This window comes from Tripterygium wilfordii, chromosome 21 (assembly GCF_013401445.1).
Source record: "Tripterygium wilfordii isolate XIE 37 chromosome 21, ASM1340144v1, whole genome shotgun sequence".
Lineage (NCBI taxonomy): Eukaryota > Viridiplantae > Streptophyta > Magnoliopsida > Celastrales > Celastraceae > Tripterygium > Tripterygium wilfordii.
The window spans coordinates 12628891-12653372 of NC_052252.1; the positions used below are offsets into that span (position 1 = coordinate 12628891).

Here is a 24482-nt window from a genome sequence, read left to right on the forward strand (position 1 = left end):
TATTGTGATGGGCTTGGTCGCTTGGATAATTGATCCAACCCACGGGCATAAAGGAATAAAGGAAAAGGGGGAGGTATCGAGTATGGACCCCTCTATCCCAAGCCTCACAATACACACTTATAACAATACTCTCTCTAATATTTTATGGTGAGACAAATAAAGTTGGTGTTTGACTGGACCTCTAAGTTGGTGTTTTATTAAATTAAGCCTTTAACTAAACCACATTTGCCATAGCCATGTGTAGATGTTTATTGTCATATTTCTCTGTTGGTGTACTTTAAAATAAAAGAATAACTTTGTTAACGTAATCAATCATTTTATTCATTACCATATTTAACTTGTTAATTGTAACTTCTCTACTTCAATGACAAACTTCATTAAAAATCTCACATTGAAAAATTAAGGGAGTAAATGTCACTTAATAAGAAAGAATAAGTTAATGGGTTATTGTGATGGGCTTGGATAATTGATCCAACCCACGGATGTAAAGGAATAAAGGAAAAGGGGGAGGTATCGAGTATGGACCCCTCTATCCCAAGCCTCACAATACACACTTATAACAATACTCTCTCTAATATTTTATGGTGAGACAGATAACGTTGGTGTTTGATTGGACCTCTAAATTGAGGTTCAATGTCCTTTAATTAGAGTGTTCTAACGTTTAATTAATGTTATTACGTGTGTTTTAGTTTAGTTATTCAATTAGAAGTGTTTCCATTTGGTTTTGTTGGAATCGAACCTAATTCGAACAAGTTAGAGCACTTCTAGAGCAATGTTGCAAGGTGGTGAGGAGGTGTCCAGACACTTAGGTAAATTTTCAGCACCAGTGTTCTCCATAAGCTCTAGAAAACAACGCAAAGAAAGATGTGTTCGGACACCTAGAACAATCGTCTGGACACCTTAAAGTGTAAATGAAGACAGAGGCTTCGCCAAAATTTGTTGAAGGTTAGCTGTCTGGACAACTCTAGGAGTCGTTCGGACAGCTATCGCGGACCTGCCATTTTCAGAGCAAATTCTTGAGGGCTTTCTGAGAAATATTCAATTGTAACCGATGGGAATCAACTTTGTAAGGGTAGATAACTATTTGACATTTAAGAAAGAGGATAAAACCCTAGGAGAAGGGTTTCTAGGAGTCGAGTTATTTCAGATGAGTCGAGTTAAGAGAATTATGGTGCATGATCAGTTCTGAAGCAAAGAAAAACTGCATATGACTCGAATCTTCTGAAGAGAGCGAGATACTCGTGTCTCAATTCACTATGTATGATTGATTTTTTGCAATTCTTATTGTAATTTCGATATTTTGTACACTCTTTACTAACATAAACTAATATTAAAGAAAGAAACTAAATCACGTATTTGTATAAAATGAAGATATGAAAACTTTTAAGTAAACATGAATATTATTTTCAGACAGAACAAATATACAAAGCCAAAATGTTACTTCTATTTCTACTTTGACGCTTGAGGCCAGACCCACGTAATAAATTCATCTTGTTTGGCATGGTCGAGAAAGGTATTGTGATTTATTGAGTAGCAGGAGAAAGATCAAATGTGGAGCAAGTGGTGTCCTTTCACAAAAGGCATTGGCCACGGATATTTCTTAAACTAAGCTAGCTAGCTCTAGTGTTTGATTTTCCTCCTTAGTGTGTGTCACAACTAACTGTAGTTATATAAGAGTATACCCCTATATGATCTCATGCACTACAATTCATTCATATACATACGTATATATACAATAATTTTGAGGTGTGGAGGTCCGTAAATATTATTATTGATGAAACTTTTAATCTTAGCCGTTGATTCTAACTAATAACTGAGATGAGAGACCTTAACACTTCTCTCCTCTTCATGTCTAATGTCTCTCTATCTCTGTTTCTATTAGTTTCTCCGGCCGGCCAAAGGAAAGGTTAGGTCGAACACATCTCAAGTAATACTTTGGTGGTTGTGGTTATCGACAACAGTGGCTCAGGTTGTCGAATCGAGATCGTTCTTCCTCGCGATGATATTGCACCTTTATGGTTTGATTCTAATCAGAATACGGAACATCGGCGATCAAAGCTTATGGGATTTTGATTGTGGTGGTATGGATTTCAATTCAGTAGGTCAGTAGTCAAAAACTAGAGACCGTCGAAACGAGAGAGAATTGAAGGAGAGAAAACGTTGTTGTATGTGTGGTGGGTCTGTAAATATTCTTCTATATGAGTGTCAGCTCTGTGTGTGTATAATATGATATTGTTTGTGTGGTTTTTCAGTTGGAAAAAAATCTCTTAACAAACGACAATTATGAAATTTATGTTTGGTATAACAATTAAATTTAATACAATTTTAAAAAAATGATTAAGAAAGGAAAGGGATGCATGGAAGCGCAGCTGGTGATAAAATGTCTAGGGGTGTCCACAACCGATCTGCAACCGAGAAACCGATCCGTAATCGTGATTATTCGATTTTCGGATATGGTTTTTTGGTTATGATTTTGGATATGGTTATGATTTTAGTAAATGTTTGGATATTTTTGCGGTTATGGTTTTTTAGGTTACGATTATGGTTATAACCGAAAAAACTGAATAATATTAATATATATTTTATATATATATCATATATGATATATTATATATATCATATTATATAATATATATAACAGATTATATTAGACTTTATATATATATATATATATATATATATATATATATATATATATATATATATATATATATATATATATATATATATATATATATATACAGTCCCGTTCTTATGCGGGATGAATTTGCGGGATGATTTTACGGGATATAATAACAACCGTTGGATCAATCTCGCGGTGTAACAAAAGTCAAGCTTTTATCCACTTTAACTTCTCTCTCTTTCAATCTCTCTTTCGATCTATTCTCTGTCTCTCTCTCATGTTATCCCAGCTGCAGCCTGCAGCGCCTCCTCCCTCAATCGGTCACCTCCGACGGCCATAGCCTCCATCATTCGACCACCTCCGACCCCCAGAAAGACCACCTCCGACCGCCATAGCCTCCTCAACGCGATATTCCAGCTGCAACGCCTCCTCTCTCAATCGATCACCTCCGACAGAGAGCCACCTCTGGCCGGCCGACCACACTCAATCGGCCGAAAACACTCAACAATAAGACCTCCTCGAAGGCCCAAGTCCCCAGATCGACCCCCCATCCCATCAAGAGTTGAGCAAAGAATGTTGTAATTTATTGGTCTGAGATATATAGTTTAGGATGAGAATTTGAAATATGTGTTTAGAAGGACTATTATAATGAATCTCTTGGTTGCATTGTCAGTGATGGATCTTCAATCATCTTCTTTTGTTGTTTAACTGCACTTGATGGCTCTTCAATCGTCTTCTTTGGAGTTATATATTCTTGTGCTTTCTGGGGTTACCCTGTACCAAAATTGGACTTCCTCTCTCTATCAAAATACCTCTTAGGTATGAGACCCTTTTAGTTCCACTTGCAAAGACATTAAAACATTGTAAACGTCCATACATATTTAGTCAAAGTTCATCAACAAGTAAGAACACAATTAACACAATTAACATCTTGTTACGGAGGACATCATATAGTGTCATTCCAGCATCTAAACAACCCAAGCACTTGTTTTCTGTAAAAGTGATGATAACAAGAATATAATTGAGAAACTGACTTTGATTAATACTGAGAAGTGGAAAACAAGCAACAAGAGAACAATATGAGAATAAACCAAATTAAATAGTATGAGAATAAACTAGGAATATCTCCTATTACAAGGTTATTTCTTCAAAGCAAAATAAGGTACCAAACATATGAAAATAAACTAGATCAAGCTGCCTTCTTTCATGTGTTCCATTCAGCTACCATAACGGTGCCAACTTTCACTCCCACAATGAAGCTAATCATATCAATAGAACGGGATACAATAGTTGCCACAAGAGTTAACACATCCTTGTAGAGGGTAAGTCACCGACACCAAACAACTCTTGGTTTTTTGCAATCAATAGCAACAATTCCTGCAAAAAAAACATCACATAATTGTAAAACCAACATCCACGTCAATTTTTAAAAAAAAAACACAAAAAAACCGTACATGTTTTCCGTTTGTTATTGAGTAGGGGACAATTCCTAATGTCATGTTTTTGCCCATATAAACCGCAACCATTGCAACGTCTATCTTTCCGTATCGCCTTTTCTTTGCCTCTCTTGAGCCGCTTTCCACATCCTTTTGCCCTAACCTGATTAGGCTCATTGTAGACAGGCTGTGACAGAGCAATACTAGGTGCAGAAGATTGTCCTCCATCTTTGAGAGTCAATGCATTTAAATTACATTGAAGGGACTCCAATGACTCTACTGCAAACTTATAAGTATCTTCATTGATCACCGAGTCATAAATGATATTTGAGGTCAACTTGCGCAATGTATTTTGCCTCAGAACGATTGCCCTATCAAAAGTATCCCGTACATCACCAATGCTAGTAGAACTCTTTGCAGCTTTTGTCCATCTGCGCAATACATATATATCTGGTAGTGTAGCATGCACTTGCATTTTGCATATCATAATGGCAAATATGTGCCGACATAGGAAACCATTTGACTCAAATTTCCTACAAGTACAATTCAAATGATTCAATGACTTGTCATCAACAACTTTTCTTACTTTGTGGGGACTTCCATCAACTCGCACAACATTGTAGCAGCTCATATGTTCTTCTTCATAGTCAATTGTGGCCATATACGCCATGCCTTGATACAACTCCTCTTGGACTTTGTAAAATATGGTTTGCGTGTACACTTCTGCCATGAACTTCTCCATAGGCCACATAGTTTTGGTAATGGGTTGCTCATTAATGTCTTTATGATCAAGCATAAGCTCCTGATGTCTTTGGTGTTTTAGAGCTCTGGTAAATCTAACCACAAAGTCCATCAAAGTATTTTTTTTTGATACGTAGGACTTGAAAAAAGCGTGACAACTTTCAGCTCTTTGACTAGAAGACATACCTACATTGAAATACACAAAGTTAATCAAATATAAGACAACTACATCCCCAAACGCCTGATATGCCTGTCTGCATTGCATATCTGCCCAAAAGCAATGAGTGATCTTGTTTTCATCATCCATATTGATTGCAAAATAGAATTCTGGATTTCTTTCCATTTGAGATTCAAAATATTCGTACAACATTTGAGCATTGTGTCCAGCATACAATTTCACCTCATCTCGTCGTGCATTGTAAAAATCTCTATCTATACACCCAATATTTTCTATGCCTCCAGATTCTAACTCTAAGATACTAATTTGCTGATGAATTGGCACATTCGCTGCACTAAGCTGTTGTGTCAAGGATTTTTGGGTAGAGCACATGGAACGGTGAGATCGTAGTAAATGAACTTTTCTTGGTGTCGTCATTACATGATTATGGACCTCATAAAATTTTGAAACAATGAAATTTTGATTAGAATCTGACTTCACAAGAATAATCTTTGCATTACATCCTTCTCTAGTTAAACCCCTCTTTCTCGTAGGAACATAATCTACCTTCTCTCGAGACCCTTGTTTATAGCAAACAAATTCCCTCCTGACAGTTTCACCACTCATGTTTTTCTTACTACTCCACAATCGTGTACCAAATCCAGCTTCCCTTGCATATTCATTGTAAAAATTATAGGCTTCATCCAAATATGCAAATTCTTGGCCAATTTTTGGAATTAGTTCAAATCTTACTTGAGGTACATAATTTACATTATTAGATGAGGAGGAACCCATATCCATATGTGAGATGCCATCCATAACTATACAAAGATTATCCTACAGTGTACTCAAGTTTGATTCATACAACATAACACAAGGCAACAAAAACTTTAAAAATGTAACTTACTTGATGGGATGGGGGGTCGATCTGGGGACTTGGGCCTTCGGGGAGGTCTTACTGTTGAGTGTTTTCGGCCGATTGAGTGTGGTCGGGCGGTCGGAGGTGGTCTTTTTGGGGGTCGGAGGTGGTCGAATGATGGAGGCTATGGCCGTCGGAGGTGACCGATTGAGGGAGGAGGCGCTGCAGGCTGCAGCTGGGATAACACGAGAGAGAGACAGAGAATAGATCGAAAGAGAGAGAAGTTAAAGTGGATAAAAGCTTGACTTTTGTTACACCGCGAGATTGATCCAACGGTTGTTATTATATCCCGCAAAATCATCCCGCAAATTCATCCCGCATAAGAACGGGACTGTATATATATATATATATATATATATATATATGCATATATATAATAGTTACATATTGGAATATGAGACAATGGGAGGTAAAGTAGTTTTTGTAAAACTCTGATTATATCTTCTTAACAAATTATTAATTTAGATACCAATTCACCTAATCATTACATAAATTATAAATTAAGATTGATTAGTTGAAACTCATGGTGACTTTATCATTTTAAAAGTCATATAAATTAAGATTGATTATTGTTAAAGCGAAAGTGTGGAGACATCTTCATGTATATTTTCTTTTCTTTTCTTTTTCTTGATTATATTATTTCTCTCGATCTTGTAAATTTATTTTTCTTTAATTGTGATGAGATAATATATTTATTATCATTATCATGAATTTTTATCAAATTTTGTTAGATGGAGTTGAAGTCGATCATGGGCTATTTCTCACTCTATTTGAGATTTATTCATACTTTTCCATTTCTTCAAAAACCAAAAATCGATCCGATCCAAAAAATATGGTTATTTCGGTTTGGTTATCCGAATATATATAGTTCGGTTATGAATTCTAAAATATCATAACCAAATTGATTCGGACATTTTGATTATAGCTAAAAAACCAAACCAAAAATCAAATGGACATCACTAAAAATGTCCAAGACATTTCAGCAGAGTTAAAATTGTGCATGACAGATTGACAGATTCTAACCACATAACTTGGACATGAATGTGAAGCCAAAGAGCACAAAAATTTGACAGTACATGAATCCACCACCAATAATTGAACAACCAGTGTGTGTGTATATATATATATATATTTACTATATATTCATGTACAGATTCCTCAACCCTAGAAAAAAAAAAAAAAAAAAACCAAACCCTAGTAATCTAGTATCAAGTATGGTATTATATATAATTCCAATTCCAAAATATAGACATTTAATATAGGTCCGAATTATCTGATGACTCTTTTTGTCTCTATATGTAACATGTACATGTCCCTATATATTTATATCTATGTATGTATGTAGCTGTAAACTCCTTCCCTCTCATTGTCATATATATAGGCATTAAAGATGAATTAATAACAAATGATATGGATGAGGAAAATATGTATGGGGACAGTGTAAAAGGTGACAACTTGCTTACACATGTTCACTCTCATTGACATGGTTTCTTAACAGGAAGGCTCTAGCTTAGTGTAGTCTGTGAGCTACTGCGACCTTTTATTATGGAGAGAGAGATTAGATGAGACATTCGGACTGTCCCACTAAAAGTCTATTACTTCACAGCTTTTTAAAGCTCTACCATATAACCTAACCTTTCTTTTCTTTTCTTTTTTTTTCTCTCCACATAGTAATTAAATAATTGCTATTTATATGATAGATTATAATAATGACGAGAGACCAGCTAATATAATATTTGGGTGTTCAATTAATCTGAAAACAAAATGAATAGGCTGAGAAATATGCATATATGATATTAATTTCCCATCTCTCTTTTTATTCTTTTATTTCTTTTTATTGTAAAAAAATATAAATAATAATAAATTGATTGGATATTTATGTAGTTTAGTACAATATTTATAGGTTAGAAGGAAAAAAAATGAACAAAATATTTTGTCTTCGTTAAAATAGAATCCAACTCTTTTATAAATTAAACTTGTCATACTTAATAAATTATTTTTAATACTTTGATGACACATCAATCAATTAAGTACTCAAAAAGTACATATGTTCTAATAGAGTTATTTTTGATGGATCACACATGTACGAGTATCATTTGTTCAAGCCATGTTTCAATTCAAACAACTCGAATAGATACACTCTGGGTCTAAAATAAAATCCACACGGTTTTGTTATCAAAATGAATGTTTACTTATAAAGTACCTCGAGGACTTACTCCTAACTGAAATAGGATAGAAGTGTTAACAAAAATATCGACCTGTTTTTACCCTGATCAATACAACATTGAATAGCTAGCTAGTCAGGTAAGCATGGAAGCCCATTAGTAATGGGTTGACCTTCTCTAATTTCTCTCAACAAATAAATTGTAGCGCGCTGTTATTGGTCAGATAAAAATTAATCGATTCATGTTTATACAAAGACAATTAAAAATTTTAAACTAAAAAAATGTAACTATCAATGTAAATTTTTAAATTGAAATTTTATTCCGATATCCTTATCTTGTTATTTATTAAGGTACTTGAAAAGAATGACACAATCTCTATGGCTCGAGTGGGCAGAGTTAGAGGTGCCAAAAAAATCAGTTTCAAGCTAGACAATATCACGTATTTATGAAATATTTATATATTCAGATCCTAGCAAGGCATAAACAATCAGTATTTGATTTCGAAAGTATTTAATTGATCAAATCCGGATTGGTTTAAATCAAGAAAATAACACAATCCGGGTAGGGTCTGAACGGACCTGAACCCGGTTTTAAACTGGACAAAAATATTATATTTGGACCCATATTTCATACATATAACTTATGTTCAAACTTAGTTTAATCCGGGTCGGACAAATTCGATCATTTGGACCAAATAGGGTTTTGCCACCCTTAGGCGGAGCCACAAGCTTCTGCATTATATGTTTAGTAGTGATGGGGCTAAGTCTCTTGTCTCATATCGCCAAGGAGAAGATGTGAAGTACATAATATAATAGGGCAAACTTTCAAATTAGTAATAAAAGTGTTTTTCCAAGAGTTAAACTAGTATGAGCTAGTGCTAGTCATGAGAAGATAAAGTCATACAAACCAATATGGGCTGGTTGAAAGTGGACAAAGTGTTACAAGTACGGAGGGTGGGACTATTACATATGGTATCAAAGCTGAGGCTCCAAGGTTTAAGGTGTGGGCACCCACTAACATCTGTGGACATGTGGATTGCACGGAGACGTGGGCCCTTAAGGGAGGTCTGTAGCACCTGGCTCGAGTGGGTGGAGTCACAAGTCTCTGCAATGCAAGTTTGGAGGTACTGGACGAGCGATAACAAGTCTCTGCAATGCAAGCTTGGTGGTACTGGGCGAGCGATTGAGTAACAATGAAACTAAATCTCTTATCTCACATCAAATAAGAAAGATGCGAAGTATATTATTATATAATAGGTCAAATTATCAAATTATTACCGAAGACGCTTTTCTTATGTTCGAATAGTATGAACTAGTGCCGAGTCTAGGAACACAAAATTGTGCAGATCAGTATATTACAAATGCTGAGAACGGGCTATTACAATGTCCATGAATACTTTACAATCAATTATTTTTAACAATCAACATATATGCCTAATCCTGATGGCTGCCTGCCTACTCATATCTCTGAAGAGAATGTTTAGAATTTAGTATTTGAAAGTTGGGATTTGTGGGGAGTTATTAAAGTTTTTAGAATTTAAGAGTTATCTTTTTAACTCTTGGGCAATTTTTAAGACGAAAATATGAGTTGAGAGAGAAAAGAATACAATATAAGTGGGAGGGAATATTAAATGAGTGGACAGATTGCTATCAAGGCCCCAGTAGCTTGAGAACGCCACAGTAGTACTAGTATTTACATCTAGAGAGAGGAGAGAGAGGAGGAAAGGATTCCGTGCTTTAATTTCTATTCATTTAGAAGACAACTAGTATTGTTTTATTTTTGTTTTTCTTTGGCTCTTTTCTCGATTTGCCAGTAATGGCAGGGCATCAGTGGCAGTGCAAGAAAAGAGGGAGAGAGTTTTCATCGGGAAGGTAAAGCCCTTTCCTCTGTATCTTCTTGCCTCAAAACACACCAAATATCATCATCTACCACCGCACGCTCCCTCTCTCCTCACCAAGACAAAGACAAAGACAAAAGACAGAGATAAAGAGTAGTAATTAATGCAGAGCAGTGTTCAATAATCAGAAAGTTATAAGAACACTCATTTTCCAAAGGAAACCCTGGTGAGCAGGGTCAGCCAGGCTTTGGCAGACCAAAAAAAATACCAAGAGAGTAAAACCCACAAACCCACCCCCCCAAATCCATCTGACTACACACACTCTTCACTACTTGTCTTGTATTACACTATTTAGGATTTCCTGTAAAAAGCCTGATTCTTGTGGCATAAATCTCGGGAGAGCACTCACTGGTGTTTATTTACGCCTTTATTTATAGCAAAATTGATTGATTGCGTATAGTATAAGAGAGAGAAGAGAAAGAAATGCCAAATATAAGAAGATAGTGAGAGAGAGAGAAAGATAATGGAGGGTGGTTCGAGTAGCACTTCTTCTTGTATGGCACCTTTTGGACACAACAACAACACCAGTACGAATGGAGTTGGAGTTGGAGGAGGAGGAATATCTCCATTCATGATGATGCCTCTCATGACTACTTCACATCATCTCAATCATCATCAGCATCAGCAACATCAACATCCAGACTCAAATACCCTATTTTTTCCTCTTCTTCCTTCCACCAACAATCATCAAGAGATCAGTTACTTCATGGAGAACAACAACATCAACAGTGACACTGATTCTTCAGTGAGGGCTAAGATTATGGCTCATCCTCACTACCACCGCCTCTTGAATGCCTATGTTAATTGTCAAAAGGTTATTACAAACCAACAACCCTAATGATTCTCTATGTTGTATAATTCTTGCTTCTTTTTTCTGGATTTTGTTAGAAAGCTCTAGATCTGAGAATAAGTGAAGTGTTTTAAAGGAATAGACTTTTGGAGTTCTTTACTTTTGTTTTTGTGCAAAATCCAATCAGAAAGTGAGAGTGAGAGAGGGGGAGAGGTCAAAACCCTTTCAAGTTTCAAATAATATATATTTATATTTATTTATATATGCGATTGATGGAGACGTACGTGAGTCTCTCAATTTACTTGCTTTTTTCTTCACGCCATGTATTATGAGATGAATCAACAATTAATGTAACTTTCTTGTTTTTGGACTTAATTAGGTTGGAGCACCACCTGAAGTGGTAGCAAGACTAGAAGAAGCTTGTGCATCTGCAGCGGCGGTAGGTCCAACCGTTACTGGATGTATCGGTGAAGATCCAGGTCTTGATCAGTTCATGGAGGCTTATTGTGAGATGCTGACCAAGTATGAGCAAGAACTCACTAAACCTTACAAGGAAGCCATGCTTTTCCTTCAAAGGGTGGAGTGCCAATTCAAAGCCCTCTCACTTTCCTCTTCTACTTCTGCTGCTGGTTAATCCCCTTCTCTCTCTCTCTCTCTCTCTCTCTCTCTAATGTTGTGTTTTGAAGATTGATTTGAACTGTTTATAAGTTGTTTTGGTTTGCCCTTCCCAATAAAATAATCAGTTATGCATTTGTGTGTTTCCAAGAACATAATTTTGTCATTAATTAAGAATATAGATCTCGTGTTCCCAAAGTGGATGCATGCTTCAGTAATTATTGTTCTTTTTTTTTTTCTCTTTATTTAATGCTTTATTTATAATTTATATATCTTCCTCATCTTTTCTCTACTTGCTAGTTGTTCTCCTTTTTCATATTGTATTATATGGATGTAATTGGAACTGTTTTTGAGTACTAGGGTTAGCAATAGTTTTGCTCGGTAGATGTTTGATGGAGAGGTCATGGCCCTTGCTTTTTTCTTTTTTTCTTTTGATTCTCTCGGTGTTTGTGTACGCGACTGAGCTTTCTTGTTTTCTTGTGAAATTCTATCTGTGTTTTATTTGCTCTTATTGTATTTTATTTCCTTAATTCATTCCATAAGTCCACTACGTGTTTGAGGATGTGGTACTTTGCTTTTTTTCCAAGCCTATATGTAGGATTCTTATAAATAACATATATGTTCTTGAAGGGAAGTAACAATTGATTCTAGTTAGCCTTTAGAGATTGAAGTGCGATCGTGCTTATAAATTTGTTGTCAAGAGTGTCATGGTGACCTGATGTCAACTTGTTTCTTAATTAAGAGAGACTAAATTCTATTTCTATATATGTAGTTGCAATTCTGCTTACTCAGCTGAGGGTATTAGGGTTTCCTAATGGTCTTCTGCTTAAACTTGAGTCCCGAGGTTGTGATGAGCCCACTGCATATATGAAGCACTCTCTTGTGCCTTCAGACGATGTTTGGTTGTTCCAATTCTCCATTGATTGGAAAAATTTATTGGATTTTGATCACTTCAGGATTCTTTAAGAACTTCTGAGATTAAGTTTCAGCTCTCTAAAAGCCAGGATTCTTGTGCATTCAAATTTGTCCATGCATTTTGATTCTGATATTACTTTTCCAGCTGAGGTTATTAATAGTTTTAAATCATACTATTTAGGTTGATTAGCAAGATGAGTGAATGTAAAAGCAACATTCCTTCATGTATTGTCTCCCGTGATTAAGTGCCCAGCTTGATTTCAATCTTGTTTAGTGCTCTATTGAAAAAAAATTTCTGAAAATTTGCTCAGTTTGGAATTTAGGGTTTTATTGAAGGGTATAGCTGTTTGAGTCTGAATTCCAACCATGTGGCCTCTTGCATTTCTAGTTTAGATGCATGATATTGATCAGACTTTTGTACCAGTACGTCTCTAATATTATTGTTGCCAAGAAATGTTGCACTGTTTTTGACGATTTAAGAAAGCGATGTAAAGGAAGAATGACTTAAGATTACTGTTATATATTATGATATTCTTTGGCTTTCTAATATATTTTGGCTTTGCTCATTGCAATGCTTGGTAAAGAGAAGAAAAAAAAAAGAAAAAAAAACTCCATGCACTTCGGAGTCGGGGACAAACAGAATGTACGCATGCTTTACTCTCATATAATATTTGGAGGGGCTGTTTCAGGAATTTCAATGCTGGTACATTTATGTTATTTTTTATGGCCATGTGTACTATGGATGTAAGGTCTCTCTTGACTGACATGAAGCTCGGGTGGGGTAATGGTTGAACTTTCGAGTCGGTCTTTGTGCAGTACCCGAAAACTGACATTTTGTATGTAGTAGTGCATGTAATATATACAAACAGCAGACTGCAATATAAGATATTTGGGTCATCGATGTGAATTCTTAACCAAAAAGTATTTAGGCTTTGCTTGGATTGAAAAATGAAGTGTAGATTAGAGTTATTGGAGGGAAAGTTATGGGAGGGAACTACCTCGACTGACCCTTACTTGGATAGAATGTAGAATTAGGTAAAAACTTTTATGCATGATTTTGAAAATAATAAACAAAATTTTAATTCTCACCTCACAAACTCCTAAATTGAGATTTGGGAAGTTAAAATTTTTTTTTGAGTTGAAGAGTTAAATGAGGGGGAATTTCCCCCCTCCTTCACCCCACTTAACTCTCTCTCTCCAACAATCCAAGCAAGTGATGTTTCTCTTCCCTCCTCAACCCTCCTCACTCAACTCTAAGATATCAATCCTTGTTTCTGAAATACTATGCAGCCTTGAAAGTTGTGTCTTGGCGGAAGGTTTAGTCGTTACTTGTTAGAGATTGATATTGCTAGGGATAACAATTAATATTTGTTAGATATTTGATGAATTATTGCAATGTTGGAAGAACTTCAATTTGTTTATTCCAGACTCTTGGTTCTTACACTGACATGCTTATTAATTACCTTGTGCTTCTGTCAGCTTCTGGAGAGGCACTTGAGAGGAGCGGATCTTTGGAAGAAGAGGTGGATGTGAACAACAGCTTCATAGATGCCCAAGCAGATGAGCGTCAATTGAAAGGCCAACTTTTGCGGAGGTACAGTGGATATTTAGGTAGCCTAAAGCAGGAGTTCATGAAGAAAAGGAAGAAAGGGAAGCTGCCTAAAGAAGCCCGGCAACAGTTACTGGATTGGTGGAGCAGACATTACAAATGGCCTTATCCATCGGTATGATCATATCACTACCCTTAAGTTGTTGATTATGTTTTTGTGCTTGTTTAATTGAATTTGTGTTAATTAAACAGGAGTCACAGAAACTAGCCCTAGCGGAGGCAACGGGGCTGGATCAGAAGCAAATAAACAACTGGTTTATTAATCAAAGGAAACGGCACTGGAAGCCTTCAGAGGATATGCAGTTTGTGGTGATGGATCCAACCCATCCTCACTACAATTACATGGACAATGTTTTAGGCAACCCATTTCCCATGGATATCTCTCCCACTCTACTTTGAACATCAATATATATATATATATATATATATGCTACTGTGCCTTTATAGATCCCCATATGTATTATTTGACAACTATATGTGATGTTGTCATTTATACTTAATTGTATCTAGTGCGGAGGCTATATCTATTTGATGTGTAATCAGATTGATGATGAAATTAGTTAGTTGTTCCTTTTAAAAATAATATCTCTAGGAAATGTCATCTTATTATCATATAATGTATACTACCTGTCTATACTTTTACCTGTCTGGTACTTGTGTTCAGCCCTAGTAGTTAAGTAATCTTCCTTGCAACTTCAATCCATCGGTAGAAGGATGTGGTGGTCGTTGACATGGGCAACTAGAAGGATGTTGTGGTCATTCCATTTGGGAGTGGTAAATTTTGTTTGGTTCGGATGATTGAATTTGTACGATCTTGATTAATCAAGTTTGGACGTAAATTATATGTTTGGAGTTTGAGTCCAAACATAATTGTTGTTTGGTTTAAAATCGGATCTAGGTCTAAAGTTCAAATACAAAAATCTTATCCAAACCCTAACTTAGATTATGTTATTGGTCGAATTTAAACCAATTCGGGTTTGGTCAATTAAGTATGTTTGAAATCCAATTTGAGTTAGAGACTTTACATGTAAATGTTATGTAAACATTTGTTGTTGTCCGATCTGGAATCGATTTTTTTGTCACCCCTAATTCCACTACAGCTTCTTCAACCCATCACTCCGATAAGTATATTTACAAAGAAGTGTATACATTAGAAAGAGAAGAAGGGCAAGAGATTTCCACTAATTTTTCTTCAACCCATCACTCTTGGTTCAATTGGCTGAACCCAATAACGAAAGCTGTAATAAGAGTCCATACAATGGAACTGAAAAAGAAAAGGGGTCTTGCAAGAGAATTCGACTGGATTACTTCAAATCCGTTACGATGGGCCTAATGGGCCAAACCCAATAACAGAATGTGTAAGAGTCCGTACAAAACAACTGAAAAGAAGAGGGAACCGTTATTTACACACATACGTAGGGCCCGTTTGACAGACCATTATGAAGACAATATATGCTACTCAAGACAATATATTGTCTGTTGCAACCAAACGGTCATTTTACGGCCCTAAAACCGAAGCAATTTGAGACAATAATATTGCCTTTTGAAAATGGTCCATTTTGATACAATTTTGAGACTATTTCGATTTTACTACCCAATTTGTCCCTAATTATTTATTGAATACCCTAAACTAACCTTGCCTTTTTATTGATGCACATTTATTTTTCATTTATCAAAAATGTATGGACTTATTTGAATTTTTTTTATGTTTATAAGATGGAATATTATGAAACTCTTCTATTTAACTATTTATAAGAGTTAAATGAATTATCTTGGTTTTATAAATTAATTATTCTATTTTTTGTCATTTATATGCATACGCTATAACTAAAATGTCTAATACCCTTGCATGTAATTTGCCTCAGAATATTACCCAGCATATATGTTACCAACAAAAGTTGAACCAAACAACACAAATCATTTAACCAGCATATCTGCTACCATTATTGTCCAGCATATCTGTTGCCACAATATCTGCTAGTATATATGTTACTGATAAAATTGTCTGTCAAACGGACCCTTAAATTTACTGCACAATTGGTAAACAATTTTGAAAATAGCGTATATGTTGATTTAAATTATAGTATATATGATGTTTGAAATGATGTGATTTTTTGGTTCAATTTATGCTGGTAGCATATGTGTTGTTTAAAATATTGTGACAAATTACTTGTAAGGGTATTATGCATTTTATCTTAAATAGAAGCAATGAAATATCTAATTGTTCCATAATTCAAGTAATTCTTACATAGTCTGAATTCTTACATATTTTAAATAGCCCTAAAATAGTTCTCGAAATGGTCTTGCAAAATTTGTGTCTAATGGTCAAGTAGCATATATGCTACTTAGAAGTATATGCTACTTATTATATGCTATTTGTTTGTCCACTAAACGGACCATGTCATATAACATATTTTGTAATTTGTATCGTATTTTAGATTTTTTTCACATTAAGTCTTCAAAATAACTTTCTATATCAAATAACATAATTTTTTATTTTTCCCTAAACTTGTTATTTGTGTTGCACACTTCTAATATTAATTCAATTATAATGAATTTGGCTTTCCTAATTTTAAGTCTACCATATAATTTTCTATATCAAATAACATGTTTTATAATTGATGTGTCATATATTAGATTTTTGTATATTAAGACTCCGTTTGACAGACAATATCGTCAGTAGAATATATGTTGGTCAAAAATGATAACATATATGCTATATGAAATACTGATATTATTGTTTGGCTTAATTTCTGTTGGTATCATATATGTTGTTTAAAATGTTGTGACAAATTACGTGCAGAGATATTATGCATTTAAGTTATAATAGATGTAAATAAATAGTTAATTAAATAACAATTTCTAAAATGAAGGTAAATAATTAAATCAACTTAAATAATTAAAATTAACATTAAGATATCTCTACACATCTACATACTAAAATATTATCGAAATAAATTCATACATATTTTTTTTACATATTATAAAATTTAAATACAAATCTTCACTATTCACATGAATACTTTTAACTTTTTTGGTCTTCATTCAAAACCTCTATTTGGTCGAGCCCATTGCACTTGTTGAAGACTCATGCACTCTTCTCTCACACATAAGATCAGGTGTGACTACTAGCATCTGGAACGACCCTTGGATTCCCTCCCAGAATGGCTTTAAACCTCTCCCAATTACTAATTCACCATCAATAATGGTTGATTCCTCTGTTTCATCTCTAATGCTATTGAATCCTAGAAGATGGAATGAGTCCCTATTACATGATCTTTTTGACTCGGTGACAGTTTCTAACATTCTCAGAATTCAGTTGAGAGATACAAATGACCAAGACAAATGGATTTGGAAACATAGCACTTCAGGGGATTATTCAGTCAAAATTGCATACCATATGATTCTTGGTAATGGCACTCATGTCTCAACTATTTCTCCGCTGGCACCTGCGGATTGGAAACTTGTTTGGAAATTGGATATTCATGCTCGTGTGCAGCTATTACTCTGGAAATCAGTCTGGAATTTGATACCTACAAAAGTGAGATTGGCACCAATTTTACAATTTTCGGAGGCTCAACAGGTTTGTCCCTTATGTGATTACCAGAAAGAAACTTTAACCCACCTGATGCTTGGTTGTGTTATCCTGCGAATGGTTTGGAGACTCTCTAAATGGCATCTGGATTCTATTGCCTTTGAATCTCTAGAGGCTTCTGATTGGATAGCTAAGATTCTCCACCCTCAATCTGAATTGGGAATTCAAGTTGAAGAAATTCATGATTTTCAGCTGCTGGCGTTGGTGACTCTAGATCAAGTTTGGAAATACCGCAATGAGATAACTCATGGCGCTACTCGGCAATCACCTGTAGAGATTGTAATCAAAATCCAACAAATATATCATCAGCATATCATTGCTTGGAATAAGAGGAAAATAGACACTCGTATAGCTCTCCCGGATTGGACTCTGCCTTCACAAGATTGGATCAAAGTCAATTTTGATACTGCGACTTTTGGAGACACCTCATCGGCATCCGCAATTGGCCGATCTTCAACCGGGGATATTGTTTTTGCGGTGGTCAGATCTTTCCCTAGAATTGATTCAACAGTGGGTGAATCGAAGGCCTTGCTTCTAGGGTTGGCTACATGTGCGGAGCTCTCTATCCAGAAGGTTAATATCGAAGGGGATGCTTTAGTGGTGGTTAATGCAATTAAGCAGCCCAGTTTGGTTGCGGAGTGGGCTATTGAGGACCTGATTGCTGAGGCCCGGCGCAAGCTTGATGGGTTTCATTCTTGGTCTATTACCAAAATTCACAGGTGTCAAAATACCTGGGCGGATTCTCTCGCCAAATGGGCAGCTACCAGAGCTTTGTCTGGTGGCATTCCCAATCACATGTTCCGAGAACTTCAGTTTTGGTTGTATAATGGTCTTGATCCTCCTGATCATACTTTTGGGATTCATCTTAGTCTTCTGTAATCCTTTGTTTGCTGGACAAAAAAAAAAAAAAAAAAAAAAAAAAAAAAAAAAAGAGCCTCTCTCTCTCTTGGTTTCTTTCTACAACTCGTCACTGCATCTGTCTATAAATCGTCTTTTGTGCATGTATTTATACAGTTGGATTGCTTAGAGTTATATGGAAAGGGATGGGGTCTAGCACTTATTTCTTATGAAACCTTTGTGAAATATCCTACATCACTTGGGTTGACAAGTTTGGGCTTGTATATATGATGTGGGTTTCTTTCCCCTTGTAAGTCAGTTTGCAAGGGAGTATATGGGGCCCACCATTATGACATGGTACCGGAGCGGACCCATGGTCTAGATGGGGCGCACTATCTTCCACGTGTTGAGCGGTTGAATGTCCACCTCACACGTGCGGGGGAGTGTGAAATATTCCACATTGCTTGGGTTGACAAGTTTGAACTTGTATATATGATGTGAGTTTCTTTCTCCTTGTAAGCCAGTTTGCAAGTGAGAATATGAAGCCCATAGATTATGAAACCTTCAATTTCTTTGCTGCAAATTAGAAATCGAGTAGTAGTTCGTTTCATAAGCTTGGGATGGATCAATTTTCTATCAGTCTTGGCGCTTCAACCGATGCAAATTGGGTGGTGGTTGGAGAGGTCGACTTTTTGATAGAAAGAACAAGATTTTTCTAGTAGTATTGATCAGTCTACTGCCGATGCCACAATGAGGAAAGCTCGTGTCTCAGTTCGTGCCCGATCAGAAGCTATTGGTGACAGAAGGTACCCAAAGAAATCCATTGCATACAAAGACAACTGAGATAAACTGAAAGTTGAGTACTTTAATGCTTTCAGTGAGACAGAGCTTCTTATTCGAGATTCATATCAGCAGGTTGATATATCTGCTTACGAACAATTCAATGAAAGTCTTTTAGCAGTAATGTCAAACAACACGTCTGAAGTCATGAACTTCATTAATCAACACCATCTTATAAGAGATAGAGAAGTTCACTTTCAACTCCAATGCTACCTTATCAATTATTTGTGAAATCTTCACAATAAAGAATGATATATTTGAATATGTACTACTTTATTTTCTATATGTATGAGTTAAATTGTTGCTTGCATTTCTCATTCAATAAAATCAGCCTTTATAATAAACTATAAATATCATTGAAGTTGCAGATACTCAAAATACAAACCTGGTAAATAACCTTCCAAGACCTAAACATTCGATAAACAAACCAAACCACAATACTCAAAATAACTGAGAGTTCGTTCTTGTTCAAGAACAATTAATCAAACTAATGGAATTTATGAAATTTATAAACAACAATCAAAACACACCAGAATAACGAGAAAAACCCAACAGGGAAAAACCTCGAGTCTATAAGCGACCAACCTTGAAAACAATCCACTATGTGAATAAAAATTACAAGGGATCTAACCTAAGATACCTCAGTACATCAACTATTCAATATATGTTTTCTAAATCCCAACAAGTATGTTAGCTGGACAGACTTTGGCCGCAACCAAAGTACTAATGTTGAGAAGATATTGTCTAGTACACCACCAACAAATAACAAACTCCACCAAGAGTTATCTCATGCCAGTCTTCTTCTCCAACAATCACAAAGAAACATGAAACGAAAAAACTCCAAAGCTTTAAACAAATATGTCTTGTGTTTTGAGCTCGTTCTTAGGTAGGTTTGAGAGTCTTGGACAACAAGTATATATATCTTCTCAGGAACCTTAATTGCCAAAAACTTGAAATCCCTCATGATTCTAGTTTTCTAAGTTAGAATCAATCACCAACCTGATTAATAGGAGTTTCTAATAAACGATAACTCTAAATTAGTCTTTGACAAAAGTCGCAAAAGCCCATGTAGTAAGTAATCCATAACTGCTGAGCTAGAATACTTGACCTGTGTGAAAACTGATCCAAACATACATCAAGATACTTGAAATTGTCCAGTAGAATAGGCTTTTGTAGGATACATCGTTGCATATAGAAAGCACATTCACACAGATATAATAAATAGTTATTCTTCAATACTTGAGCACTCAACATGTCACTATAAGAAGGGTTAAAAACCCAACAATAACCTTCCAATGCCTAAATACTGGCAGTGCTTACAAGTATTCAACCATAAAACAATACTCAAAATAGCCAAGACAGATAAATTCATTCACAATTGACGTTTAGAGAGGATCTTGACTTGCAGTTATTACATGTACTCACGCTGCACCTACTCAATGTTGAAAGATCAGTCTTCATTATGGCAAATTCCTTCTCTCTGCGTGCTTGCTCTACCTTCTCCACCTGAGCCAATGCTCTCTGCATCTCAGCTTCAACTCTAATTTTTTCAACTTGAAATTTCTCATTTTCAATCGATTGTCAATTGCCCTACGACCTTTGTAAGGTCTTTGAAATCAACCTTCCCTTTCTTTCGTCGCTCTTTCTCAGCGTGGCGACCAGTAGGTCTCTCAATGTCAATAGAGATTGATCCTGAGATGTTATCATCATCCAAGGTGATTGGATCTTTGTTCTAGTTAGAGCTGGAACCAACATTCTTTCTTTTGGAAAAAACTTGTCCCATTTTTGTCCTATTCAATTGAGAAGTTTCGATCAAGATTGGTTGTCCTCCGAGATGTTTGTCGTCTCTTTTTAGGTGCCGTAACTTCTTCACATGTACCCATAATTTGTACATTATCGTGGGTATTATACGATGTCTCATCGATGAAGGGATCGAAATCTTCAAGCGATTGGTTATCCATATCCTATATAATCAGATAACAAAAGTACAATATCATATGAAATCAAGTCAGTCAATCGTGGAAAGGAATCTACAATAGCCAGTCATACTATGTACTAGCTTGGACTCAAGCATTTCAATCATAATTAAATTAGCTATTAGATTTTTCTAGACACCATAACTAACAATTGGTAACGGTATACCAATGGATAATTTATCGCTACCATAACAACCCTACTTAAAATCATCTTACTGATTTGTAGCTTTTCTTACAGGCAAACCATCGAACAGTTTGAGGGCACCTCAAACTCAAATTCATCTCATTGATACTTATTCAAGCCAAAATGAGAGCCCAAATCAAAAGCACAATCACAGCCAAAGAAAAATTAATAACAATTTAGACAAATCACGAATGAAAAAAGAACGATTTTGGTGAGAGACGGAATAGAAGGAATTTGTTGTGAAAATTACCTAAAGACTGCATCTGTCGTGAAATCGAAAAAGGAATCTGTCACTGAAGAAGGGATACTCAGAGTATATATATCGAAATCGAAGAATACTCAGTCGGAGACATAACGAACCGGAGAAGAAGAAGACATACGCGCTTTTGTTTATGTTGAGAGAGAGATAGGTCGTAGCAAGCAAGACTACAAGAGAGAGAAAATGATTTTTTTAAATCTAAAAACACCTTTGGTATGCTACCGTCATACCAGTACAATACCAAACATATATACTCTTAGTTATAGTTATTGATGTGGGGTGTTTTTTTAACCAAAAGATAAAATAAAACTTCAAATTTGGAGGCCAGTATCACTTTACAGATGCCGCTATGGATGGTCTTATCATCATATTGGACTGTAGAGATCAATGAGGAGAGATTTACCATCAAAAAAAGGATTATGCTTAAGAATGACACTAACATTTTGCTAAGATTGATTTGTTTGAGACGATGATAAAGTCTGTGTTTCTAAAAAGATCATACCAAACTTCGGAAACACACCTAAATCGCAAAAAAGATTTCAAAGGAACCCGCAAAAGAATTTGAATCAACAATCTTCAGGGACATTAACTATAATCTGCTTGGTAGCCATGAAAGCGATTGGATGTCAAAAACTAAGCAGCTCTCTACAATCTTGGTAAAATGTATGATCACGGTTGTCTCCACAAACTACCATTAACATCCAACCGTGATCTTTTATTGATTCCATCCAACCGCAAAATTCTTAATTTATTGGAGATTAAAACATTGAACTCTCTGTCATAATCTTGTTTATGTTATCCATGAATATGTGATACTGAGCCCGAGAGAAGATGAGAGACTAGAAGAAGATGGGAGGCGAGTGGACGAGATGATGACTATCTACAAGAGAATTCGACTAAATTTCTTTGACCAACTAGGCTCGGCCCAATTGGCCAAACCCAATGACGAAACCTGTATGGACTCCACTATAAAAGAAGAACGACTCTTGCTATGCAGATTTTCCTATTTGTTTATTTAGGTCTCCAGTCTACTATTATACATACATATATTTTGAGATAAATATATCAAGAAATAACTCTTAATTTGGTATTTTAGTAAGTGGTTTAAAAAATCTCAAACAAATCAATGCCTGTAGAACAAGTAATCAAAAGCTCTACATGGAAGCAGATTATACTATTATAGTAGGAAGTTGTTTATACTTTATGGATATTAAATCACATAGTGCCTGTTTGATGAGGCGTTAGTCACAATTTTTATATTGTGCAGCCCGCTAGCTTGTGACGCCTCATCAAACAAGATCAATCAGCCAATGACATTGCTCGCTATATGCTAGCGATTCCACTGGCAAAAAAAAAAAGCGTTAAAGTGAAGTTTTTTTTTTGAGAGTTGTCAATTGTTTTATTTAAAAATGTGGAGTACACCGTACTGATTGTAAGGTTTAATAAATTTTTATTTTAAAAAAAAAAAAAAAAAAAAAACGTGAGGCCTACTTTTATAACATTGTGATATTTTATTAATAAATCATTTTATACAACAAATTCATCGACAAAATTTTTGAATTTTTAAAATTCTTTTACTAATTAAAATTTTTTTATTAATATAAACATCATAAATTTTTATAAATTATAAACTAAATAACTTACAATACTAAATAATAATAATATTACATTTAAACTTAATAAATTATATTCTTTTTACAACCAAAGAATCTACGGATGCACGCACAGTATTTTAAAGTACAATTTTAATTTTTTTTTTTTGATTCAACGGAGGGGACAAAGTCCACAAAAAAAAAAAAAAAAAAAAAAGTCTTAACCCATATCTCTAAGAACTCTCCTTGGCCAAGAAACGCCTATCATATCCTCCCAAAGCAATTGATTACACTCCCTAACTGGATTGTGGACAATTTGTAAACCCCAATCATGCATAAGAGCTTCACTCGCAAGGAAGTCAGCTACGCGATTTCTCTCCCTGAAAATGTGTTTAACCTCCACCAACCACTTCTTACTCAAAAGATCCAGACAAAGCTTTATCAGGTTATAAAGAGAAAGCTTCGGACTGCACCTTTTATTAAGCCACTCTGCCACCAACAAAGAGTCAGTCTCAAGAATAATCTTTCGATAACCTTCTTCCCATGCCACTCGCAAGCCATGAATAACAGCCCACAATTCAGCTTCCACTGCACTACAACTTCCAATATTCACCATGTACCCCTTAAGCCATCTGCCACAACTATCCCGTAAGACTCCACCTCCTCCAGCAAGCTTACCAGATCCCTTAAAGCAACCATCTGTGTTCAGAGTGACCCAATTGGGAGGAGGGGAAGACCACCCAATAAGCTTTATTTCATACCTTGTATTGTCTCCATGTACCAAATTAATAAGCCTGAAAGCTTCATAGATTTCAGACATGTCTCTTTCAATCTTTGACATTTTCTCCTCAATTGCCGTAGCCTTGTCCTGAAAAATAAAACTATTTCTCCATTGCCACAAATTCCAGATAACCATACCAAACACTACAGCCCAATCATTGGCAAAATTACTTTGAATTTTCAGCTTCAAATTATGAAGGATCCACTCCTGAAAATTCAATGAACTTTGATATTGCAATTCTTGAAAAGGAAGTAGCCTGCCCCACACCTGAGAAGCTTTTAGACACCTGCGCACTATATGTTCTGTACTTTCCACGTCTCCATGACATATTGGACAGCAAGGGTCACTTGAAAAGCCTCTTCTAACTCTTACTTCATTACACATTATTCTTTGATGGGATACCAACCATAGAAAAGCCCTTACCCACTGAGGCACATCAATTCTCCAAATGTACTTCCATACCTTTGGGTGATTATCCTCCACCTGATTTGCAAGAGCATTGTACGCAGATTTCACTGTAAAATTACCTGTGTTGGAGAGTCCCCAACAGA

General features: G+C 35.5%; 2 protein-coding genes across 2 annotated transcripts; one reads left to right on the forward strand and one right to left on the reverse strand.

The window, feature by feature from the left end:
- Nucleotides 1-3644: 3644 nt before the first annotated feature.
- On the reverse strand, nucleotides 3645-5015 carry LOC119987992 (protein FAR-RED IMPAIRED RESPONSE 1-like). Its single transcript, XM_038832906.1, has 2 exons — nucleotides 4646-5015; nucleotides 3645-4528 (listed from the first exon to the last, which is right to left on the reverse strand). Exons 1-2 carry the CDS (start codon nucleotides 4982-4984, stop codon nucleotides 4043-4045), a joined length of 825 nt encoding a protein of 274 aa, XP_038688834.1. The 5' UTR covers nucleotides 4985-5015; the 3' UTR covers nucleotides 3645-4042.
- A 4837-nt stretch (nucleotides 5016-9852) lies between these two features.
- On the forward strand, nucleotides 9853-14447 carry LOC119987991 (homeobox protein SHOOT MERISTEMLESS-like). Its single transcript, XM_038832905.1, has 4 exons — nucleotides 9853-10752; nucleotides 11108-11357; nucleotides 13738-13982; nucleotides 14060-14447. Exons 1-4 carry the CDS (start codon nucleotides 10402-10404, stop codon nucleotides 14264-14266), a joined length of 1053 nt encoding a protein of 350 aa, XP_038688833.1. The 5' UTR covers nucleotides 9853-10401; the 3' UTR covers nucleotides 14267-14447.
- Nucleotides 14448-24482: the final 10035 nt, after the last annotated feature.